The sequence below is a fragment of the Suricata suricatta genome, chromosome 6 (genome assembly GCF_006229205.1).
Source record: "Suricata suricatta isolate VVHF042 chromosome 6, meerkat_22Aug2017_6uvM2_HiC, whole genome shotgun sequence".
In the NCBI taxonomy this organism is placed as follows: domain Eukaryota; kingdom Metazoa; phylum Chordata; class Mammalia; order Carnivora; family Herpestidae; genus Suricata; species Suricata suricatta.
The window spans coordinates 87,705,813-87,728,696 of record NC_043705.1 but is presented as its reverse complement, the minus strand read 5'-3'; the positions used below and the strand labels follow the sequence as shown (position 1 = coordinate 87,728,696).

Sequence of the window (22,884 nt, the reverse complement as noted above, 5' to 3'; positions counted from 1 at the left end):
TTAATGCATCTTCATTATTTTCCTAGATTAAGGTCACAATTTAATGCTAATTAAATCTCTTATAAGTGCCAAAGAATAGGAAATATACAAAATTCTGGAAAAGTTAGTAGGCACGAGAGTGGGTGGATGTGTCATAAACTGGTCTTGGAATAGTCTTTAACTTTTGAAAATTAAAATCGCTCTGTTGTAGCCTAGTGTAAGCGGAATGGATCCGCCTTTCGGGGATGCCTTTCGAAGCCACACCTTTTCAGAACAGACTCTGATGAGCACAGATCTCCTAGCAAACAGTTCAGATCCAGATTTCATGTATGAACTGGTAAGCAACATTTTCTTGGATTCTGCTTTAATTGATTTGGGGTAAAAATGTTGTACCGTTTTTGTTTGTTTGTTTTTTATAAATGCCTGGAAAGAAAAAAGGATGTCAAGCTTGATTCTTGTGACTGTCAATCTAGTAAGTTTAGAAGCTGTATGAACTTATTGAAAATAGTAAAAGGAGAGGAGGTGGGTGAGGGGATGGGTGAAATAGGTGAAGGGGATTAAGACTACATTTACCATGAGGAGCGCTGAGTAATGCATAGAATTGTTGGATCACTATATTGTGTACCTAAAACTAATATAACACGGTATGTTAATTATACTGGAATTTTAAAATATGCATTATAGTTATAAAAAAATAATTATATGCCTACCTGCACACACATAAAAGAAAATAGAGGAGAGTTTATCTTTAGAGACCAGTTTTTGATGATGAGGATGGGAAGCTTTTTTGATATGCCTAACTGCTAAAGGACTCTTCAGCTGGGATGTTTAGGAATGATAACATTGAGCAAAGCATATGACACAAAGAACGTGAGGTAAAAACAGCAATTCCAGAAGGATACTTATCACTTATTCTTGAGGTGAATAGACCCCTAAGATTACTAACCAAAATTTTTAAAATAATTTAAGTTACATACCACTTAAGCAACATGGAAATATATAAAAACTGCAAATACACAAATATGCTAATTTACTAAAAATCATTGAATTGTACACTGGATATAGGGGAATTTTGTAGTCTGTAAACTGTATTTTGTTAAAGCTGTTTGAATACGCAGACACACACATAAGCATAAGCAAAACAAAAGCCCCAAACAAATGGAAAAATCAAAACAGAACAGAAACACACCAAAAAAGTGAAAATTTCCTTGTTTCCTTCCTGAACTTCAACTCTCCAAACCTTCTCCCCAAAGATAGGTACTCCTAACAGTTTTTCTGTTCATAAATAAATATACGAGTATTTTAAATGGGTGACACATTCGTAGATACAGTATTCTGTAACTTAATCCTTTTAACATAAAGACGTATGGTAAGCAGCCTTTCATGTTAGTACATTAGACCTTAACTGCATTCTTTTTCATGGCTGCACAGTCTCACTGACCTATTTTAAAAATCCTATATCTGTTCATGAAAAGTAGCATACTGGTGAGAAGTAATATGGTCCCCATGCCCAGGTGTTGTTAACAAGGTCTTAACCAAAGGTCTATCCTTCTGTGGCTGAGTTTCAACTCTTCTTTGGTTTGCTCTTTGTCTCAATATTAAGTTCTCATTTAAGAAGACAGATTCTTCTGTGATGAAGGTAAGGTCTTCATTATTTGCTTTGTAATTGAAGCTTGTTTCTAAGGAGATCCCCAAATCCTTCTAAGTCAAAGATCAGGAAATGTAAACCTTTTTCAGGAAGAGTGTTTATAGTAAAGTATCAAGAGCCCTTGATATTTAGACTGTACCTAAGCCTCTCAAGGGGCATGTTTTCCCTTTCTTTCATTGCACCGGGAAATGATATTATATGGAATGGTAAAGTGATCTGTAAATAGCCTTTATCTTAAAGTAAAACAGACCATAGGTCAAGTACTGATTTTTCAATTTGATACATGGACATGAGGATGGAGGTGAATATTTCTTTCCTAAAATATGGTGTGTGATTTTTTTTTAACTTTTCTCAGGATAGAGAGATGAACTATCAACAGAATCCTAGAGACAACTTCCTTTCTTTGGAGGACTGCAAAGACATTGAAAATCTGGAGTCTTTCACAGATGTCCTGGATAATGAGGGTGCTTTAACCTCAAACTGGGAACAGTGGGATACATACTGTGAAGACTTAACAAAGTATACCAAACTAACCAGCTGTGACATCTGGGGAACAAAAGAAGTGGATTACTTGGGTCTTGATGACTTTTCTAGTCCTTACCAAGATGAAGAAGTCATAAGTAAAACTCCAACTTTGGCCCAGCTTAATAGCGAGGACTCTCAGTCTGTTTCTGATTCCCTTTACTACCCTGATTCACTTTTCAGTGTCAAACAAAATCCCTTGCCCTCTTCATTCCCTAGTAAAAAGATCTCAAGCAGAGCAGCTGCTCCTGTGTGTTCTTCTAAGACTCTTCAGGCTGAGGTCCCTTTGTCAGACTGTGTCCAAAAAGCAAGCAAACCCACGTCAAGCACACAGATCATGGTGAAGACCAACATGTACCACAATGAAAAGGTGAACTTTCATGTTGAATGTAAAGACTATGTAAAAAAGGCAAAGGTGAAGATCAACCCAGTGCAACAGAGCCGGCCCTTGTTGAGTCAGCTTCACGCGGATGCAGCAAAGGAGAACACCTGCTACTGTGGTGCGGTTGCAAAGAGACCAGAGAGAAAAGGGATGGAGCCTCTTCAGGGTCAGGCCACTCCAGCTTTGCCTTTTAAAGAAACCCAGGAACTATTACTCAGCCCATTGTCCCAGGAGGGTCCTGGGTCAGTTGCAGCAGGCGAGAGTAGCAGCCTTTCTGCCAGTGCATTGGTCTCAGATTCATCCCAGAAAAAAGAAGAGCACAATTATTCCCTTTTTGTCTCCGACAACTTGGGTGAACAGCCAACCAAATGCAGTCCTGAGGAAGACGAGGAAGATGAGGAAGATGTTGATGATGAGGACCATGATGAAGGGTTTGGGAGTGAGCATGAACTTTCTGAAAATGAGGAGGAGGAAGAAGAGGAAGAGGATTACGAAGATGACAAAGATGATGATATTAGTGACACTTTCTCTGAGCCAGGTATGGTAATGCTTGGAAGCTTACCAAAATGACCTTCCTCCTCTTTGAGATACGGATGTTTTCTTTGTCTTAGTTTGGGGATCAGATGACTTACTGTCTTGGCTCAGATATGTAGTTGCTTTTTTCTATTCAAGCGTTCTGAAATAATCACTTTGGCTCGTATAGGCAGATTCTTCAAGAGCTTCTTCTTAATTTAGCTTATGTTAAGGGACCTAGTTTGTTACTCTCTTCAGCAGCTGTGCAAAGATACCAAGAATTGATTGACTTAAAATATTCCTGTTTATACACACGCCCTTCTGTTATAGTTGAGGCAGGTAGGAGGGCCCACAATGGTTAACCAAGTGATGATGGTTTGTATGATTTATGCTTATACCCAACAAGGCCCACTTCATCAACAGTGTAAGAAAGAACTTTTTCTCTGTGTCTGCCCCATTTTTCATTCACGGTGTTTTTCCACATAAGGAAAACACATGCTGTAGTTTACTGAGCATGCAGGCTGCTCTGCCTTATTATGCACGGCACATATAAATAAGAGGGAGAAAGAAAGGAAACCTATGGGAGCTGGTCCACCTCATTCAGCATTTCCGTGCTCAGGCTGTTGCTCCTGTTGGCTTGTGCAGTAATTATGAAAATGGTATTGCCAAGTGGCACACAGTTTAAACTGCACAAAGAAGTGAAGACCTTCAAATTTAAGCAAAAGTTATTTTCTTCAAAAATAGTGTTGCTACTATAACTTGTACATTAAAAAACTAAGTTATTTTTTAAACTTTATAAATTGTCAAAGAAAGCCCTTTTGTTACGGTTACTGGAGTTTTTGGCAGTATAAACATTAATATTTAATTTTCAGAAAGGTTTTTTAGCCATTGTAGCTTGAAACACTATATTGCTGAAAAACTTTTTTTTAAATGAAACCTTTCTATTACAATAAATGCTTAGATTTGTGTATTTGATACAACCCAGTTATTTGACTTGGATGGAGTTTGAAGTAAGGAAAGGGTCCTTTAAATTTAATGTGGAGGAAAAAGGCTCATGCCTTTTTTGGTTTACTTTAGAACTCTTGTGTAGTCTAGATAGAATACTTGCTTTTTCTACTTAGCTGGAAAACTTTCTTCTCAACAAATTAATAAAATCTGCTTTGAGGGTCACCTCGCTGGCTTAGTCATGGGGTTGTGAGTTCGAGCCCCAGGTTGGGTGTAGAGATTACTTAAAATTTTTTTTTAGTCTTTTAAAAAAAATCTGCTTTGAGATGTTTCAGGGAAAGTTGTCTTTGTAACTGGTGGTAAGTTATATAGCTCCCTCCCATGGGAAGACCAGAGTACTGTTTTTGAGTGGTCATCAAGGTCTATAGATCAGCCCTATTGCTTTGAGTTCCATATTTAGGATCAGGGTCAGAGGGTAGAGGAAGGGTAAGGCAAAGAGGATTGGGTAATAACTAAGGGAAATGGAACATGTAAGGAAAGAGATGCCTTTGCCAGTGGGTACTTTTAAAGGAATATATAAATCAGAGGGAGTCGGTAAATCCCACCATCATCAAGGACTGTACTGTCTGTCTCACTTCTGGTTGTAGTTTTTGCTTTTTTTGGCTTTCAAGTCCACTTTAAATTCATCCTTTATCTTTTAATGTGGTTTTACCTGGATAAATGTGTAGAGAGATGAGTAGGTCTTAAAGAGAGATCACTTGGTAAGTTGACCCTCATTTCCATGTTCTCAGCCTTCTGACTCTCATAGGGAGGAAGGACCGGTGTTATAGTTGTGTTGTCCTCTCATGCCACATTCTCTTGCCTTGTCTCCTGTAGAAGAATCCTGATTTGTGAACTTGTTGGTGTTAACCAACACTGCTTTGAAACAGGCATGCTTTGGCTGGCACTTAGCAGGGCAAAACTCTCCTCTTGGCTCTGTTTAACAATGCTAAATGTTTGGATGGCATTTAATTCACTCATTTCCAGTTGACTTGAAGTAAAGCCTCTTTGGTTAGTATTACTTGGACAGTTCTCACAAATGTTAATGAATGACATGATTTAACCACAGAATCAACACAATTTTGTGGTACTGTTTGGGTTTTATTCACATTTGCTAGTGAAAATTTCCTTTTTTCTTGGAAAAAGAGCTAAACAAGTGACTTCAGGAATGCAAAAATGAATTACCGGTAAGAAGCAGGATGAAATTCTTTGAAGCAGAGAAGTGGAGATAGTTATAGTTTCTTCAGAGTGCTAGTTTTAGAGTGGGTCGATTGGTTTAATTTGCAGGAGACAGTTACAAAGGCCCTTTTGTGATGACTCGCTCCCTTGATGCTGTTTCTTGGCAGTTGGCTACAACAGTGCCTGAGCCTACAAAGCTCCAGGAAAGGTGTAAAATGGAGTTCCAGTCCCTACTTTGGCCTTGCTCCCAAGTTTTAATAGAGCCCATTCTGTGGACAGGCTATGACTGTTTGGGGTCATTGGGATTACATGGCTGTAATAGTAAGAATTGAGTCCCCAGAATGAAAGTTTATTTTGTAATCTCTCCCAAACATTTTCATGATTGACTTTACTTGTAGTCTGCTCTCACCAAAGATGTGTGATTAGAATTTTACACAATAAATGTGGCCTTTTTGATTTCCATCTGATTATCATGTCAGGAAGGTATGGGTAAGATCAGTATGGTGATCCAGCAAATGAAAAGGAAAGGGAAAAGGCTTCATGGGAAATGTTGCATTAAACAAATACTTGATGTTTTACAAGAAAAATACTTTTGAGTGCCTACTTTTGTGTCAGGCACTGTGTGTACTAGGTATTGGCTGTCTAGAGATGAACAAGGGAGACCTTATCTTCATGGAAATTAGAATTGAGTGGGTTTATTTACTGTTAGGACTTCTCGGTCTTTTAATCCGTTTGTGTGTAGTATGATTTGGCAAGAGACATGCAGGATGAGAGTTTCTTAAAACTTAATTGACCACAGAACTCACTTGGGGATGAAGGCATATCTTATGGTAATAGTGTTTCTGAGAACATACTTTGAGAAATATTTAATTACCTTAAATGCTAGGCCTAAAGATCTGGGAGTAGAATTTTTCCGCATTCTACTTGCTCGTGGTGGTCTCTATATTGAAAAATGGCCACCTTTAAGAAATTCATTGTGTGTGTATGACTGTGTGTCTGTATGTGTTATGGTGAATTTGTGGTGTATGTTTGTAGAAAATGTTAATGTATTAGGTCAAAGAAAACTGATGGCCCTTAAATACTCTTTTGGAAAAGACTGACCATATATGAATAAATAAAACTGGTAACTAATTTGAGTGGAACAGAAGAAATCAAAACCTTCATTATTCTTCGAATATAACAAAGAATTGATATGTGCGAAGAAAAATCCATTGAGACCATTTAGATAGATAGGAAAAGTGAGAAGCCCAGTAGGAGCTAGACTCCTTGAGTCACAGGACTTGGGTCAGTTCCAGCGCTGCCAAATCATGTTTAAAGCCTCCGTGAGCATGTTTCTTTGTGTAAATAGGATTAATAATGTCTTTTTAAAAACCAGGCTCTTAGAAGTCTGAAATGAAATATCTGTAAGTAAAATGTGTAGGTACATTAAGTGAGATAGATAGTATTTTGCCAGAAATCCAGGCCACCTGAAGAGAGTTGCTAAGTAGGGGAGAATATCAGATAAATTGCCAGAGGGGTGGGTTGCCTGAGGAAGTTGTATATGAAAAACTTTCTCTTACGCCTTGGGCTAGGGTGGATTTAAATATGGAACACTAGTTCTTTAATTTTTGTATCCAAGTATAATTGACATGCAATATCCCATTAGTTTCAAATGTGCATCATAGTGATTTGATATTTTTATACATTACAAAATGATCCCCGTAAGTCAAGTCTGTCACCATACAAAGGTTATTTTTAACTTACTTTTTAAAACTTTTATTTATTTATTTTGAATGAGAGCATGGTTGATATACAGTGTTAGTTTCAGGTACACAATACCGTGATTCAACATTTAAATACATTACAAAATGACCCCCACAATAAGTCTAGTTACCCTCTGTCACATACGAAGTTATTACAGTATTATTGATTATTCCCTAAGCTGTACTTTCTTTATATCCCATGAGTTACTTATTTTATAACTAGAAATTTACACATCTTAGTCCCCTTCACCTATTTCACCCACCATCCCATCCCCCTCTGTATGCGGTTTGTTTCTTGTATCTGTGAGTCTGTTTCTGTTTTGGCTTGTTTGTTCGCTTGTTTTGGCTTTTTGTGGAGCACTAGTTCTTGACATTGGTAGGAAGTGGGAGTGTTTTTGTTGGTCCGCCTGCCTGTGTTGAGGTGTTCCCAGCCATACTAGGTTAATATCTGGGGGCCCGTAGTTTCTTTGAGCCAGTAAGCTTTTCTTGGTGAAAAAGCCATTTCTAGTGGCACAGTGTGGCCTTTGCACCTTTTCCAAAGCTAGGTTGATAACTGGAGCAAGATAAAATCCTTTATTTGAAGTGTAACAGTGGCACAAATAAATAGATGGAAGCCATTGCTTTATGTATCTAACACAGTTTTCAAAGATCAGACTTCAAGGAATGATTGTGTGACTCAACTTGTGCATCACTTCCTAAGAAAAACCTAAAGTTGACTGTCACACTGCTTGCCATGTTGTTTTAAACTACCACATGTGCACTCTCCTGCTGTTAATGCTAGCTGTGCTGCAAAAGCTTCTCTTGATTGTTGCCCTGAAATCATTCCGGGCTCCAAATTGATTCTTTTTTAAAGGTCATGGTTATTGAAGTATTTATTTATATATTGTCATACATAAAATTCATCCTTCTTTAAGTGTACACTTCTTGAGTTTTGACAAGTGTGTGTAGTGGTGGTTGTGTAACCATCAAGATATAGAAGAGTTTGATCACCCCCTACATTTCCCTCGTGTTCCTTTAGAGTCAGCCCTTCCCTCAACCCCCAACGCCTGGAAGCCACTTTCTAGTTTTGCCTGTATGTTTGCCTTTTCCAAAATGTCATATAAATGGACCATATTTCTGATTAGTTCTTTTTTTAAGTTTATTTATGTATTTTTAATTTTTTATTTTTGAGAGAAAGAGAGACAGTGTGAGCAGGGGAGAGTCAGAGAGAGAGGGAGACACAGAACCTGAAGACAGGATCCAGGTTCTGAGCTGTCAGTACAGAGCCCAACATGGGGCTCAAACCCGTGAACCGTGAGATCATGACCTGAGCTGAAGCCAGGCGCTCAACCAACTGAGCCGTCCAGGCATCCTGGTTTGTTTATTTATTTTGAGAGTGAGAGAGAGTGAGTGGGAAGAGGGCAGAGAGAGAAGGAAAGAGAGAATCCCTGATGCAGGGCTCAAACTTACAACCTGCAAGATCATGACCTGAGCTGAAATCAAGAGTCAGACACTTAACCGACTGAGCTATCCATGTGCCCCTCTGATTAATTCTTAATTTGAAGAAAACCTGGTAAAATTCTGAAATTCTAACTTTTTTCCAAAATATGCAGGTTTATCACTTTCTTAGTGGTCAATTCTAGAGGAGTAATGATTTTAAGAGGGAAAGTGGTCATTTTGCTTGGCCAGTGGTGCCCACCAAGGGTTGTATATATCTCGTGTGGGGCCCATCGCCACTCCCCTGCATACCTGGCAGTAGTGATGTAGAGTACACTGAGATGGACATTCTCTGAGGGTATCTTAGATTTGTAGGTCATTCTGCATGAGGTCTGACCAACAGTTCTTGCAGATCAGCGTTAGGTATTTTCTGAAACTCCCCATTAGTAAGGAAAATAACTTCTTAAAAAGTGAAGTAAATGCAAATTGCTTCTAGTAAAATATTAGACTGTGCATATATGTTTTTATTTGAGAGGCCTATGCAAGAATTCTCATTTTTGTACTTTTATAAAAGAGGGCAGAGGTAGGAGGAAAACCACTGCTGCCTCACAAAATTCTGTCTAGTAGGAGACCGTCCTAGAAATGCACACACCTGTCCATCTGGGAATGTTTTGGATGCATAAATTTTATGAGAATGACATTAAAAATCACAGTGTAGTGTCTTAGTTACATTATCTAATGATACATTTGACATTCCTGTAGCTATTATTCTCTCAGTGAGAACCTATGTGAAGATACCAAAGAAGATGTCATATACTAACTTATAAGAACCAAAGAGAAATATAAGGAGGATGAACAGTCTAGTTATCAGTGTTTATTAATCTCTGAATATTTTATGAATTAGAGATTTCCATATTAAAAGCTATTTTATAGACCTGGTCTATTATCTTTGACATGCCAATGATGTTTTCAGATGAAATGAACCCAGTAACCATTAGAAGAGGTCTTTTTATTTGCCCCTATTGCTATATTGAAATTTATGGAACTTAAAATATTCGGGATGGGGGGCTTTTTTTCTTAAGGCTATGAAAATGATTCTGTGGAAGACTTGAAGGAGATGACTTCAATATCCTCTCGGAAGAGAGGTAAAAGAAGGTACTTCTGGGAGTATAGTGAACAGCTCACACCGTCACAGCAAGAGAGGATGCTAAGGCCATCTGAATGGAACCGAGATACCTTGCCAAGTAATATGTATCAGAAAAATGGCTTACATCATGGTAAGAGGGAATTACAGTCAAACATATTGTGTCTCTTTATTTTAATGTTTTTATTTATTTTGAGAGAAAGAGCGCACACAAACAGAGGAGAGGGAGAGAGACTTCAAAGCAGGCTTCATCAGTGTGGAGCCCAGTGCGGAGGTTGATCTTACAACCAGATCATGACCTGGGCTGAAATCAAGAGCCGGATGCTTCTGAGCCACCCAGGCGCCCCTCATGTCACTTTAAATAGAGGTCATAAACCATAATGCTTACTAAGCGTACTTCGTAGTCAGCCATTCCTGGCAGAGGGGAGAGGGGCAGGAGAGCTGCTGTATTTGCAGTAGCCTTCGCCAGCTGTGCGAGCCATCACCTAAACAGGGAGGAAGGTCTGTGCAGAAACAACTTCTAGTCATTCCCTATTCTATTTATCCTACCCAGGAAATGACCAGGAGGCTGCTGATTCCTGACCTGCCACCGTTGCTATAAGCCAGAGGGTTGGGGAGAAATGGAGTGGGCTCCAGCATCATTCACTTCCATTCCCGTCCAATCTCTAGGCTGAAATGTAAACAGGGGGATTGGAATTAAAATGGTGATAGGAAGGGGCGCCTTGCTGGCTCAGTTGGTGAAGCGTGCAACTCTTGATCTCAGAGTCATGAGCTTAAGCCCCATTTTGGGTGTGGAGCCTACTTAAAAAAAAAATGGAAATGGGAAGAAAAGAGGCAGGAAAAGAAAGGAAAGGGAATAACTGTAGAGAAAAGTTGAATAGGAGTCGAGAGATCCTTGTAATCTTAGGCGGGCCAAATTTCCATTCGTGAACCAAGGAAGATGTAGCTAAATAGAATCTTGTCATTTATTCTGTATACTCCAAAATCTGTACTGAAAACGGGGAGGACACTAGTAAGTTTGGCGCGCGATGAACAGTTTTTGTAATCTCTCATGGTACAGATTTATGTTGCTAAGTAATTTTGACACAAGTGTATCTGTGCCTCATTTTTCTTTCCCACTGGCACTCAGTCTACCATTGCCCAGTGAATAGACCTAGTTTTGGCCTTCAGATCAGTTTTTTACCAGAAATGAAAAGACAGGACCACTAAATAGCTCTAAGTAGCCTGTGGCGAGTACTAGGAAAGTTGTTTGGTATGCTGTAGTTAGGAGGACAGGGCCATCGCTCTTGCCTGCAGTGATAGGGCAAGAGCCCTGAGTCTTCTGTAATGTTATTTATCAAACTAACCAAGGAAGAGCTTTCAAAAAAGGCCATCTTTATTTGGTGGCCTTTCAAGTCCAGCAACAGGGAACACATGTCTGAGAATTTTTCAGTCATAGCATCAAAGCATCTTGGTTTGAGTAAAATCTCCAGACTCTTTTCTGGATGTATAGTCTACCCTAGCCCTGATTTTTGGGCGTGGTGAACTTGCACTCCAGCCCTGAGGTTTGAGATACTTATTACCACCATGCATATAACTGGGATTCTGTCATACCAGGGCCAGAAACTCTAAGGTGGATAAGGACTCAGCAAAGATGGGCGCTGTGCCGTATTTCCGCCATTTCTTGCAGTTACAAGGTGGGAAGGAGAGGAGGCTAGCCCCTTTAGCATAGGCTGTTAACACGCCGAGACTTCTGAAACATGCCAAGACTGCTAAAAAAGAAAAAAGGGGGAGGGAGAAATGTGGTTTTAAAATAAAGGCTGTAGAATGTATCTTTTGTTAAACAAAATGAGCTAACTTAAGTTTCTTTATACCACCTATAGGAAAATATGCAGTCAAAAAGTCACGGAGAACTGATGTAGAAGACCTGACTCCAAATCCTAAAAAACTACTCCAGATAGGCAATGAGCTACGGAAACTGAATAAGGTGATCAGTGATCTGACTCCCGTCAGTGAGCTTCCCTTAACAGCCAGGCCAAGGTCAAGGAAGGAAAAAAATAAGCTGGCATCCAGGTAAATGATAATCATGTTCACCTGTATAAATAAGGTCTAAGCAGTGAGGTTAGATTTTCCGTGAGCTTTTATAGATGACCATCAACCTTTTATTCAGATATATGCTTTCATAAGTACTACAGTGAGAGGATTATAGTTTTTCCTTTGAAAATAAAAGATGGTATTTATGCTTCATAATACCAAAAGATGGTATTATACTTTTAAAGGGGAGAGGTGAAAGGACTCAAGTACATTATATTACAACAAAGAAAAATTTTATCATAATTTTATTTTTTGTTTGTTTGGGGGTAAGTCAAAATTTTCACTTAGATATAATTTACTTGAGGTAAAATATATCCCTTTTAATGTACACTTTTTATGGGTTTTTACAAACATACCCAATCTCATAAGCACCACCACAATCAAGATAATGAATATTTTTCATCACCTTAAAAAATTTCTTCATGCCTCCTTGTAGAGTGAACCCCTTCTCCCACCCGATTCTTCACAACCACTAATCTGTTTTTTTGTCCCCACAGTTTTGCCTTTTCTACAATGTTATATAGATAGAATCCTATTATATGTGGCCTTTTGAATCTTCTTTGATTTAACATGATGAATTTGAGATTCATCCATGTTGTTGAGTGGAGTAATAGCCGTTTCTTTTTATTGCTGAGCAGTATTCCTTTGTAGGGATATCCTGTAGTTTAACCGTTCCCCAGTTGAAGGACGTTTGGGTCATTTCTGCTTCTTTTCAATAGTGAATAAAACCACCATAAACATTCACTTATAGGTGTTTGTGTAAGCATAAGTTGGCATTTCTCTCTCTGTGTAACTCCATAAGAAATCGCCAGAGTATCCATTTCTGAAGTATTAAATTTTTTAAAAACTACTCTTTTTCACAGTAGCGGTAAGTAGTGTTTACATCCCAATTAGCAACATATGATGGTTCCACTTACTTTACATTCTCTTGGTATTGTCAGTTTCTGTTTATTTTAGTGTGCCGATCATAGCTTTATTTTTGGATGTGTGCTAAAATTTTTTAAAAATCAGTTTGCATTAATGATTGTATTGTGTGTTTTTGGAAACTGAGTTCCTTGATATAAACATCAGTAGGCAGTGATTTTTGGTTGCTATTAGAAATGTTTGACAGCAGCAAAAAGAAGTATATTCTAAGTGTTCACTTAAAAGAAAAGTGAACTAATTGCTCCTTCCTTTCACAGGGCTTGTCGGTTAAAGAAAAAAGCCCAGTATGAAGCTAATAAAGTGAAATTATGGGGCCTCAACACAGAATATGGTAAACCTAAACTTTTAAGAATTTAATTAACCTCCTGTTATTTTGCCAACCACTCTCTATTTCTTCGGTTTTGTTATTTGCTTTCCCTGTATTCTGCCAAGTTTTAGGCCAGCCTCCTTTTTGTTCATTCATGCAGTAAGCTACATACTTACTCTTATTCATTCGTGTTCTCCTTTTATTGAGTCTATCTGTGGCTCCCCATGCCAGATCTCCTCTCTGCCCTAAAGAGCTTGTATACTTGTGACCACAATAATCCCCTGCTTCCATTTTACATTTGTGTTGCTGGGTTAGCCAGTCTTATAGCCTAATGTCTATTTGAGTGGATAATTGAGGTCTGTGTTTTACAAATTTGATGGCTCCTTAGAGTCCTCTGGGTGCATGTTAAGGTACAGATTCCTAGGCTTCTCCCCAGATCCAGTGAATTGGAATCTGTGCAAGTAGAAGCCAGGAGTCCCTATTTTTAACACTCCTCCAGATTACTCCAGGCAACTATCTTAGCACCTATTTGGAAACTGTTGGCTCAGATCAGTGCCCCCCAGTCTGTCACAACATGGCACATGTAAAAAAATGATCATCTCTAAGACATTCTGGAATATAACAGAGTAGGCTGCTCAGGGGAGGGGAAGCCTCTTATGGGCTGAGAGGATTATAATCTAAAACACCTGGAACCCTTTGATGGGCCTCTAGAGGTCTGGAAAGCTCTGGTTCTGATCTTCTCCAATAAGAACCATTCTTCCTTTCTTTTTTGCTTTGTTACTATTCCTTAAGCCTGGTATCATAAGATTTGTATGTTCTTTTGCCTCTAAATTCTCTTCTTCACTGGACTGCTCTTGGGCAAAGTTGTATCTGAAAGTGGATCAGTGGCAAAATGACCAGTTGTCATTTGTTTCCAGAGATTTTATGAAGTCCAGCACAATGTCTGGCACATAGGTGCTCAGTAAACTTTGTGCAGTTTTCTTAGTCCTTTATCTTGATTATCTTGTTTCCACATGTGAGGGCAGAAAGGATGTCCTACTGTGAAGTTTACAGCTTGTGAAATGAGCTGATGGTTTTATTTATCAGTGGCCACTCAGGAACTCTCATCAGATAAATGAATTAGGTAAAATAGTAATTGGTTTGTTAGAAAGGAAACCTACCCATTTTCCTATTATTCTTTCTTGCTGTTGAAGCATTCGGACCTTGAGCTCTGTGAATATACCTACAGATAATTATTACAATACCATGGGCATTTGTATTTCATTTTAGAACCCAGATGATTTACACTACAGGGAGATATGATGGGCCATTGGGAGCCTTCTGAGTCTGTGTTTCCTTGAACACTTATAGGCATCTGTGTGTTGTTCAGTTTGTGTATTTAACCATAAGTATGTATAGTTGTGTGGCCGTATATTTGTGCATTTGTATATATGCTAATGCACATCCCCACACACATTCTTTGGGTCTGTGATGTAAATATATTCTGAAGTAGGGAACACCGGTGAGTTTGTAAAGGCCAGTTGGAGGTGTTCTATCTCAGGTTGATTTTTGAATAGCTGCCTTAAATTGTTCTTGTTTCTAAAGCTAAAAATGTAAAGCCTCTGATATTTTCATGTAGGAAAAGTCTCATCTTTAAAAGGTATCATTTTCTCAATCGGTCAGTGTGGAGGAAGAGGATCTTCTCATTCATTTATTTCTCTTTCACTTCTGCCTTCCTTCCTTCTCTTCTCCAGTTTCTGGGAAATAGCCAGCCTTAACTATTGGATCAGAAGTCATTTCAGAGCCCTGAGATGCTCTGTGTAGTCTGCCATATGTGGCTTGAAAATTCTTCCTAGGGTTTCTGGTTCATCTCTCAGAATGGTGCCCTTGATTCCATGAGATATTTATTATTAGTCTGTTAACTTTTGTGGAACACTTACTACCCACCATCCACCTATTAACCAAGTAGGTCCTGGAATTTGTAATTCAAAAATCAGTGACATTTGAAAAAGAATTTGGGACTTGGGAACTATTGGGTTGCCAATCTTAAATTAAACTTTATGAAAAATTTACTCCATTATCTTATCCTTTCTTTAAATTTATTTATCTATATTCTGAAAGTCTTAGTTATTCTCCATTGTATGTTTGGTACTACACAGAATTAAGGACAGCACAGTACCCTGCCTTCATCCTCCCTAGCCCCTTTATTTTAGGATCCAACAGCTTATACCACTTAAGATGTTAACATGGAATTTACTTGGCAGTTAGAGGGAAAAGGATTAACAATATCTAAACACAGGAGTTAATGAATTCATCATCATTTCTGCTAAAGATCAAGCGCCCAAATATAAAAGACCACACTGAGAGGGACAGCCCTAAGACATCCCCAATTGAAAAATGAACAAAGTCCTGGAAAACTGAGATAGCCCCAAGAGCTAACAAAGAGCAAAAAATTTTAATTTTGATGAACTCCCAATTTGCCAATTTTTCCTTTTATATTTCATTTTTTTTGTGTGTTCTGAGAAACTTAGTCAACTGCAAAATGCAAATATTTTCTTGTATGTTTTCTCCTAGCATTCATATAGTTTCAGGTTCTACATTTAGGTTTATGATCCGTTTTAGATGAATTTTTATTTATGGTGTGGGGTGAGAATTGATGTTCATTTTTATCCATATGAATATTCAGTTGATCAAGCACCATTCATTAAGAAAACTTTTCCTTTTCCCATTCAGTTGTTTTTTTCACCTTTGTCAGATCAGTTGGCCCTATATGTAAGAGTCTACTTCTGGACTCTGTATTCTGTTCCATTGATCATTTGTCTACCTTTATGTGAATAAAGACTATTTTGATTTCTGCAATTTTATAGTAAATCTTACAGCCGGGTAAGTGTAAGTCCTTGTTAATCCTACAATTTTGTTCTTTCAGTTATGTTGGGTATTCTGTGTCATTTACATGACCATATAAACTTTGGAATCATTTTTACAGAGAAGCTTACTGAAATTTTGGTTGGGATTGCTTTTAATCTGTAGATCAATTTGGAGAGAACTACCATCTTAACAAAATGGAGTCTTCTAATTCATGAACTTGGTATCTCTTGACATTTTTAGGGCTTTTTTAATTTCTTTGTGCCTTGTGTTATAGCTTTCCATGTGGAATATGTAACATCTTTTGTTAGCTGTGTTATTGGCTATTTAACATTTTTTGGTGCACTGTAAATGGAGTCATTTTTGAAATTTTATTTTTTTAATTTTTAATTTTAATGTTTATTTCTTCTAAATTTTGAGAGAGAGATGGAGAGTACAAGCAGGGAAGGGGTAGAGAGAGACGGAGACACAGAATGTGAAGCAGGCTCCAGGCTCTGAGCTGTTAGCACACAGCCTGTTGTGGGGCTTGAACACAAAAACTGTAAGATCATGACCTGAAATGAAGTCGAACCCTTAATCAACTGAGCCACCCAGGCGCCCCTGAAATGAAGTCGAACCCTTAATCAACTGAGCCACCCAGGCGCCCCTGAAATTACTCTTTACTGCTAATATATAAAATGGATTTTTATATATTCTTGTATTTTGTCATCTTGCTAAATTTGTTTATTAGTTTCAGTGGTAGATATGTAGATGCCCTGGAATTTTCTGTTTAAGCAGTCATCATCTGCAAATAGAGATGGTTTTATTTTTTCTTTCCTTTTTTTTTTAATGTTTATTTTTGAGAGAGAAAGTGAAAGCAGGAGAGGGGCAGAGAGAAAGGGGGACAGAGGATCTGAAGTGGGTTCCACAGTAACAGTAGTGAGCCTGATGCAGGGCTCAAACTCTGAACTCAGACCATGACCTGAGCCAAAACCAAGAGATGTATGCTTAACCAACTGAGCCACCTAGGCACCCCTATTTTTACTTTTCTGATATTTATTCCTTTGATATCTTTTTCTTGCCTTATTTTAATATCTAAGACATTGGATAGACATGATGATTGTCTTGTTTTCAGTCTCAGGGAGGGGAATGTTTTACCTTAAAGTATGATGTTGGCTGTAGGCTTTTTTGTAAGATGAGATACCCTGTATCACTTTAAGTAAGTTCTCTTCTTTTCCTAGTTTCATTTATCTTGAATGACTGTTGAATATTGTAATATGCTGCCTTTTTTTTTTTTTTTTTTTGCATCTTTTGGAACAGTCGTGTTGTTCCCCTTATTCTGGTAATCTAGCACATATTTACCTCTTAATATGGTGAATTACATTAATTGACTTTTGATTATTAAACCAACCTTGCATTCTTAGAATAAACTCTACTTGGTTATGATTTAGTTTCCTTCTTATATGAGTCTATTGAAAATAATCTATAAGATTCTGTTCTAAAACTTTAAGTTGGATTCTGTTGCTAATATTTTGTTAAGAATATGTGTGTCTATATTCAAGAGGGATATTGGTCTGTGATTTTCTTTTTTTGTAATGTCTTTGTCAGGTTTTGGTATTTGGGCTAGTTTGGCTTTATAGAATAAATTAGGCTATGATCTTTCTTCTACTTTTTTGGAAAATTTGATAAGATCAATTTTATTTCTTCATTGTATATCTGATAAAATTTTCCATTAAAACCCTCCGGGTTTTCTTTTGGGAATAAATTTTGGAAAAATGAATTCTTTTACTAGAATCAGATTTTCCATTTCTTCTTGTGTCAGTTTTGTTAAGTTGCGTTTTCAAGAAATGTGACCATTTTTTTTGCCAAATTGTTAAATTTGTTGACATAGCATTTTCTTACTATTCTTTCAATGGCTCTAGAATCTTAAGTGATAATCCCTTTTTCATTCTAGATATAGATGATTGATCTGTTTAGCTGGGGTTAGGGGTGGGAGTGGATATCAATTTTGTTGATCTTTTTAAGGAACCACCTTGGGGTTTGTTAACTTTCTCTATTGTATGTTTGTGTTATTTTATTGATTTCTGCCCTTTATTATTTCCCTACTTCTATTTACTTTTGGTTAACTCTCCTCTTTTTTTTTTTTTAAAGCTTCTTAAGGTGGGGATATTTGTTTTTAAAGTTTTGTCTTTGGAGGACTTGAAGGACTTCATTTGATTTATTTAATAAACATTTACTAAGATCCTATGATTTGATATACAGGCACTATCATAGGCACATAGCCATGAAGACAAGTAAGGCAAGTTGCTTATACAATAGTAGAAATTGATACATGTCTACAATGTGTTATCAAAAGTGGCACATCATTTGAAATTAATCCCTTTGTATAAGAAAGCTTATAATCATCACTACTTAATATTTTCTTACACATTTTCCATTTTTTAACCAAATAACTGTTATTACGTAATAGCAAATTTTTCCATGTCAGTGACAAGTTCTAAGTGTCTTGTTCTGTCTTACAGATAATTTATTGTTTGTAATCAACTCCATCAAGCAAGAGATTGTAAACCGAGTACAGAATCCAAGAGAGGAGAGAGGACCCGACATGGGGCAGAAGCTTGAAATGCTCATTAAAGACACTCTTGGTAAGAAGAATATTGGATAAATTAATAACAGTAACATGTAGTGTAAGATCTATGATTTAAGGAGACATTAAAAATTCTTTTAAGGAAAAACTGTAATGCTCTTATTTAGTTACTCTTCTTTATGAGTTATTTTGTCTTTTGAGATTTTGCATTCATAAACATGTATTGCTGGTTACCACAATTTGTTATTAACACTTCATTACTGAACTATTTTAACACTTAGGAAAGATGAACTTCTAGCAACTTTACCTTTTGTGAGGAAAAGAAAGATTCCTGAGCCATCAGGCCTTTAATTTATACTTTGGTGGAGGTTCTTACCAATACATTTACTCGGTAATACATTTCATAGGATTCTAGTAAACTTAGTTGTCTGGTTTTCCCTGCACAGATTATACAGCATGGGTAGGGGCCGAGAGGCAGGCATCCCGCAGTCAGGCGGAGGAGGACCTGATGCAGGAAAGAGGGAGCTGATCCAGATGTGAGGACTCCAGGGGCGCTGCGGCTTAGCTGCCGGAGGAGCAGGTGGCTTTGGGAGTAGCAGCCCGAGCACAGTGCAGCAGGGTGCAGCCTGTGCGAGCCCTGACGCCTCAGAAAATTGGTCCAGCTGTTTGATGTATTCTTTAACAATATCTCTTCTTGGATGGCCTTTTAAAAACTGGTTCTTGTGTGGTCATTCTGTAGAGTGTCGTACTTCAGCTGTATGAGAACTTTCTTTCAGTTCATTTTTCCTCTAGAATGCGGATTGTGTATTGAATCATGTCACTGAAAAGAATCAGAGCTTACTTTTTTTTTAAGCTTATTCATTCATTTTGAGAGAGAGAGAGAAAGAGGGAGCAAGCAAGGGAGGGGCAGAGAGAGAGGAAGAGAGAGAATCCCAAGCAGGCTCTTAACTGTCAGTGTGGAGCCCAACGTGGGGCTCGAACTCACAAACTGTGAGACTGTGACCTGAGCCAAAACCAAGACCTGGCCACCTAACCTACTGAGTCACCCAGAGCTTACTTTTTAATAATTATTTAGTTCCTTACCTGAATTCTAGAGTAACAAACAGTATAAATCATTGTATTTTCTTAAAACTGTAAATACGTTGGAATTTTTTTTTACATTTCTGTTAAGACAATTTTTCCTACTTCCAGTTACTGTAAATTCATTCATCAAAGTGTTTTCAGTGTATACTCTATGCCCATTGTGGGGGGCAGGGTACAGGAATGAATAACAGACTTGGTCACTACTCTTAGGACGTTTGTAGTCTGAAAATGGAAGACAAAGAATAAACAGAAAAAAAATAACAAATTGTGGCAATCGCTGTGAAGAAATCAAGATGTTTTGATGGAGTGAAGTGAGCAACAGTTTATTTCTATTTTTTTTAATATAATTTATTGTCAAATTGGCTGACATACAGAGTGTAAAATGTGCTCTTGGTCTTGGGGGTAGATTCCCATGGTTCATTGAACAGTTTATTTCTATTTACATAGAAATACTTCTCACAGCTACCAAAATGATTGCATTTTCTTTAATTACACTTCGAATGCTACCACATATGTGCCCACAATGAATGTTTCTAATGGGCTTTAAAATGATTAGTTTCTCTTTGTCGGCATTGTGTTCATACTTAATGTAAAATATTCTAGTATATTTGGTGGCAGTTTGGAATCATTAGTAAAATAAGCAATGCGTATAGATTTTGACAAAACAGTTTCATAAAATTTGACAACACTTAATGTTTGAAGGCCAAAGAAGAAGATTTGTAAGAGAGATCAAGGGCCAGGAAAGAAGGCTTCCTCAGGTGTTGGGAAGGGGTAAACAGCTAACATTTACTGAGTACTTTCTATGGCCTAGGGCCTACCTGCTAAGGTTGTTTAGTCATTTACTTTCACAGTTCTGTGAGGCGGTATTATTATTCTAGTTTTACAAATGAGGAATTGGAAACACAGCAAAGTATTAAAGTAACTGATGAGTCATACAATCAACGGCTGAACCAGGAGTAAAAGTAAGTTCTTTGAGTTCCAGTGGGCACACTGCCCCTATATACCATCATCTAGCCCTGTCATCTGACACCTGTCTCTGTAGAATTTGACCTGAATGGTTCATAAGTGGCCCACTCAAGGTTTCATCCAGTAGGCTTACTTGAGAATTTCTTTTTCTTGACATTCATTATAACATTTGGCACTTTTGAGCATTTTTCTTGAAACATTTTCTTTATTTTAAGGTGCCTTAGATCTGCATGCCTTGTTTCATGTCTTTTAACCAAAAAAAACACTAGTGATGTCTCTGTGGCTCTAGCAAAAGGCAGTGGTCTGAAAATTAAAATCATGTTTTCCAAAACCAGAAGCTTATTTGTTGTAGTGGTTGAAATCAGAGTATTGGAAATCGGTTCTAGATTGAACTCCTGGCCCTGCCACGTACCACATGAGGACCCTAGGGAAGTGACTTCCCTTCCCTCACCCTAACTTTATTCATCTATAAAATATGGACAGTTGTATGGATTAATTGGGAAGATTGCCTATAAAGCACTTAGCACCCTCCTAAGCACATGAATTTTCAATACTCAATAAGTACTAGCTATCGATGTTACCATATTACATCTTAACCATTTAGATTTTTTTCTTAAAAGTTTTATTTTTACCTTATTCCTAAAATCCATCATTCATATATTTTTTTAGTTTTTTTAATGTTTTTAATTTATTTTTGAGAGACAGAGCGAGCGCAAGCAGGAGAAGGTCAGAGACAGTGGGAGGTACAGAATCTGAAGCAAGTTCCAGGCTCTGAGCTAGCCATCAGCACAGAGCCCGACGCAGGACTTGAACTCAGAAACTGTGAGATCATGACCTGAGCTAAAGTCAGATGCTCAACTGACTAAGTCACCTGGGTGCCCAATCATTCATATTTTAGAAAATTGAAGATTTTTTCATGACAAAATCAGTTAAAATTAGTCAAATGCTTAAGTTGCATGTTCACAACATAATATTAACCTGATAATTATTTCTGATATAATTGGCTAACAAGATAGATATAATTTTCCCATTTCAGTATTCCAAATGGTATGGCATTTCAGTGATTATTGCTTATCAGTAGTTAATAATTCTTTTTGCTAAGGTTTGGAAAATGACTTATAAATAGTGACTGGGTAGGTTCATAGAATAGTAAAATGAATCTGTATTTATTATATTTACAGAACTACTCTTTCAAAAGTAGAGTTGTACATATGTATCAAAATAGAGTACATACAAAACAAAACTAAGAACTACATATATATACAGAAAATACATACACGATATGAAAGGTCAGAAGTTTATTTTTAACAAAACCATATTTATGTAGAAAACAATCTTAGGTGAAGAGTGGATCCTAAATATCAATATTTTCCTAAACAACCAGTTACTTTTTACCTCATGTAGATGAATTCAGTATGCATATAGGAAGTCATGGTGAGTTTGCTTGACTTTTTCTTCAAACAGATGGATGCTATCTTAATATTTTATATATATTCTTTCAGTGCATTTCTGTCTTTAATGTTCTTTAAAATAATTTTCAGTTTCTTTATTAGGTAGAGGAAGGAACTTATTATTACAAGTAAAGATTCTTTTTACCCTTTCATTTTTTAATTTAAAGACCTTATATGTTGATAAGTTTGTATATTCTCTTTACATCTAAAAGGTCAGTTTCAAATTCCTTGACTCACATTTTCTTTCCTTTAAGAAAAATTTTTTGGGGGTGCCTGAGTGTCTCAGAAAGTTAGGAAGGACTTGAGTTGAGTGTCCGACTTCAGCTCAGGTCATGATCTTACGATGTGTGGGTTCAAGCCCTGCATTGGGCTCTGTGCTGACAGCTCAGAGCCTGGAGCCTGCCTCAGATTCTGTGTCTCCCTCTCTCTCTGCCCGTCTCTCCCTCATGCTCTGTTTCTGTCTCAATAATGAATAAAAATATTTAAAAAATTTTTTAATAAAAATAAAATTTTTTTATTTAATGTTTATTATTTTTGAGGGAGAGAGCACGAGCAAGGTTGGGGCAGAGAGAGAGGGAGACACAGAGTCCAAGGCAGGCTCCAGGCTCTGAGCTGTCAGCACAGAGCCCCACATGGGGTTCAAACTCAGGAACCCCGAGATCATGACTTGAGCCAAAGTCGTATGGTTAACCAACTGAGCCACCCAAGTACCCCTTTCCTTGAGCATTTAAATATGTTTCTCCATTTTTCTTTTGGCATGAAACGTTTCTGTTAAAAAGCTAATAATTGCCTGGTTTTTTTCTTATAAGTCATTTGCAGTTTTTGCCAGGTTGTCAACAGGATTTCTTCTTCTTCTTTTTTTTAATGTTTGTTTTATTTTTGAGAGAGAGGCTGCAAGTGGAGGAGGGGAGGACAGAGGATCCAAAGTGGGCTCCACACTGACAGCAGTGAGCTCAACACAGGCTTGAACTCCTGAACCCACAAGATCATAACCTGAGCCAAAGTCAGATGCTAAACCAGCTGAGCCACTCAGGCGCTCCTTTCTTTTTCTTTAATCCCAGTAATTTCACTAGACTCTGTCTTGGAGTTGGTCATTTTAGGTTGATATTGTCATGTGTGTACTATGCTCATTCGGTATGTAGTTTCAAATATTTTACTATT

General features: G+C 37.5%; 1 protein-coding gene across 3 annotated transcripts in view; it reads left to right on the top strand.

The window, feature by feature from the left end:
* The window catches only part of CREBRF (CREB3 regulatory factor), a 55,955-nt gene that overhangs the window by 22,326 nt on the left and 10,745 nt on the right, over positions 1 to 22,884 (top strand). For 2 of the 3 annotated variants that reach the window (XM_029942843.1, XM_029942842.1), the window contains 6 exons: positions 191 to 316; positions 1,983 to 3,069; positions 9,448 to 9,642; positions 11,372 to 11,561; positions 12,764 to 12,837; positions 18,159 to 18,281. In XM_029942843.1, the coding sequence (XP_029798703.1) occupies positions 206 to 316; positions 1,983 to 3,069; positions 9,448 to 9,642; positions 11,372 to 11,561; positions 12,764 to 12,837; positions 18,159 to 18,281 (1,780 nt within the window). In that variant the 5' untranslated portion in view covers positions 191 to 205. Of the gene's footprint in view, positions 1 to 190; positions 317 to 1,982; positions 3,070 to 9,447; positions 9,643 to 11,371; positions 11,562 to 12,763; positions 12,838 to 18,158; positions 18,282 to 22,884 lie in introns of those variants that run through there. The other variant, XM_029942844.1, reaches the window with a different exon arrangement.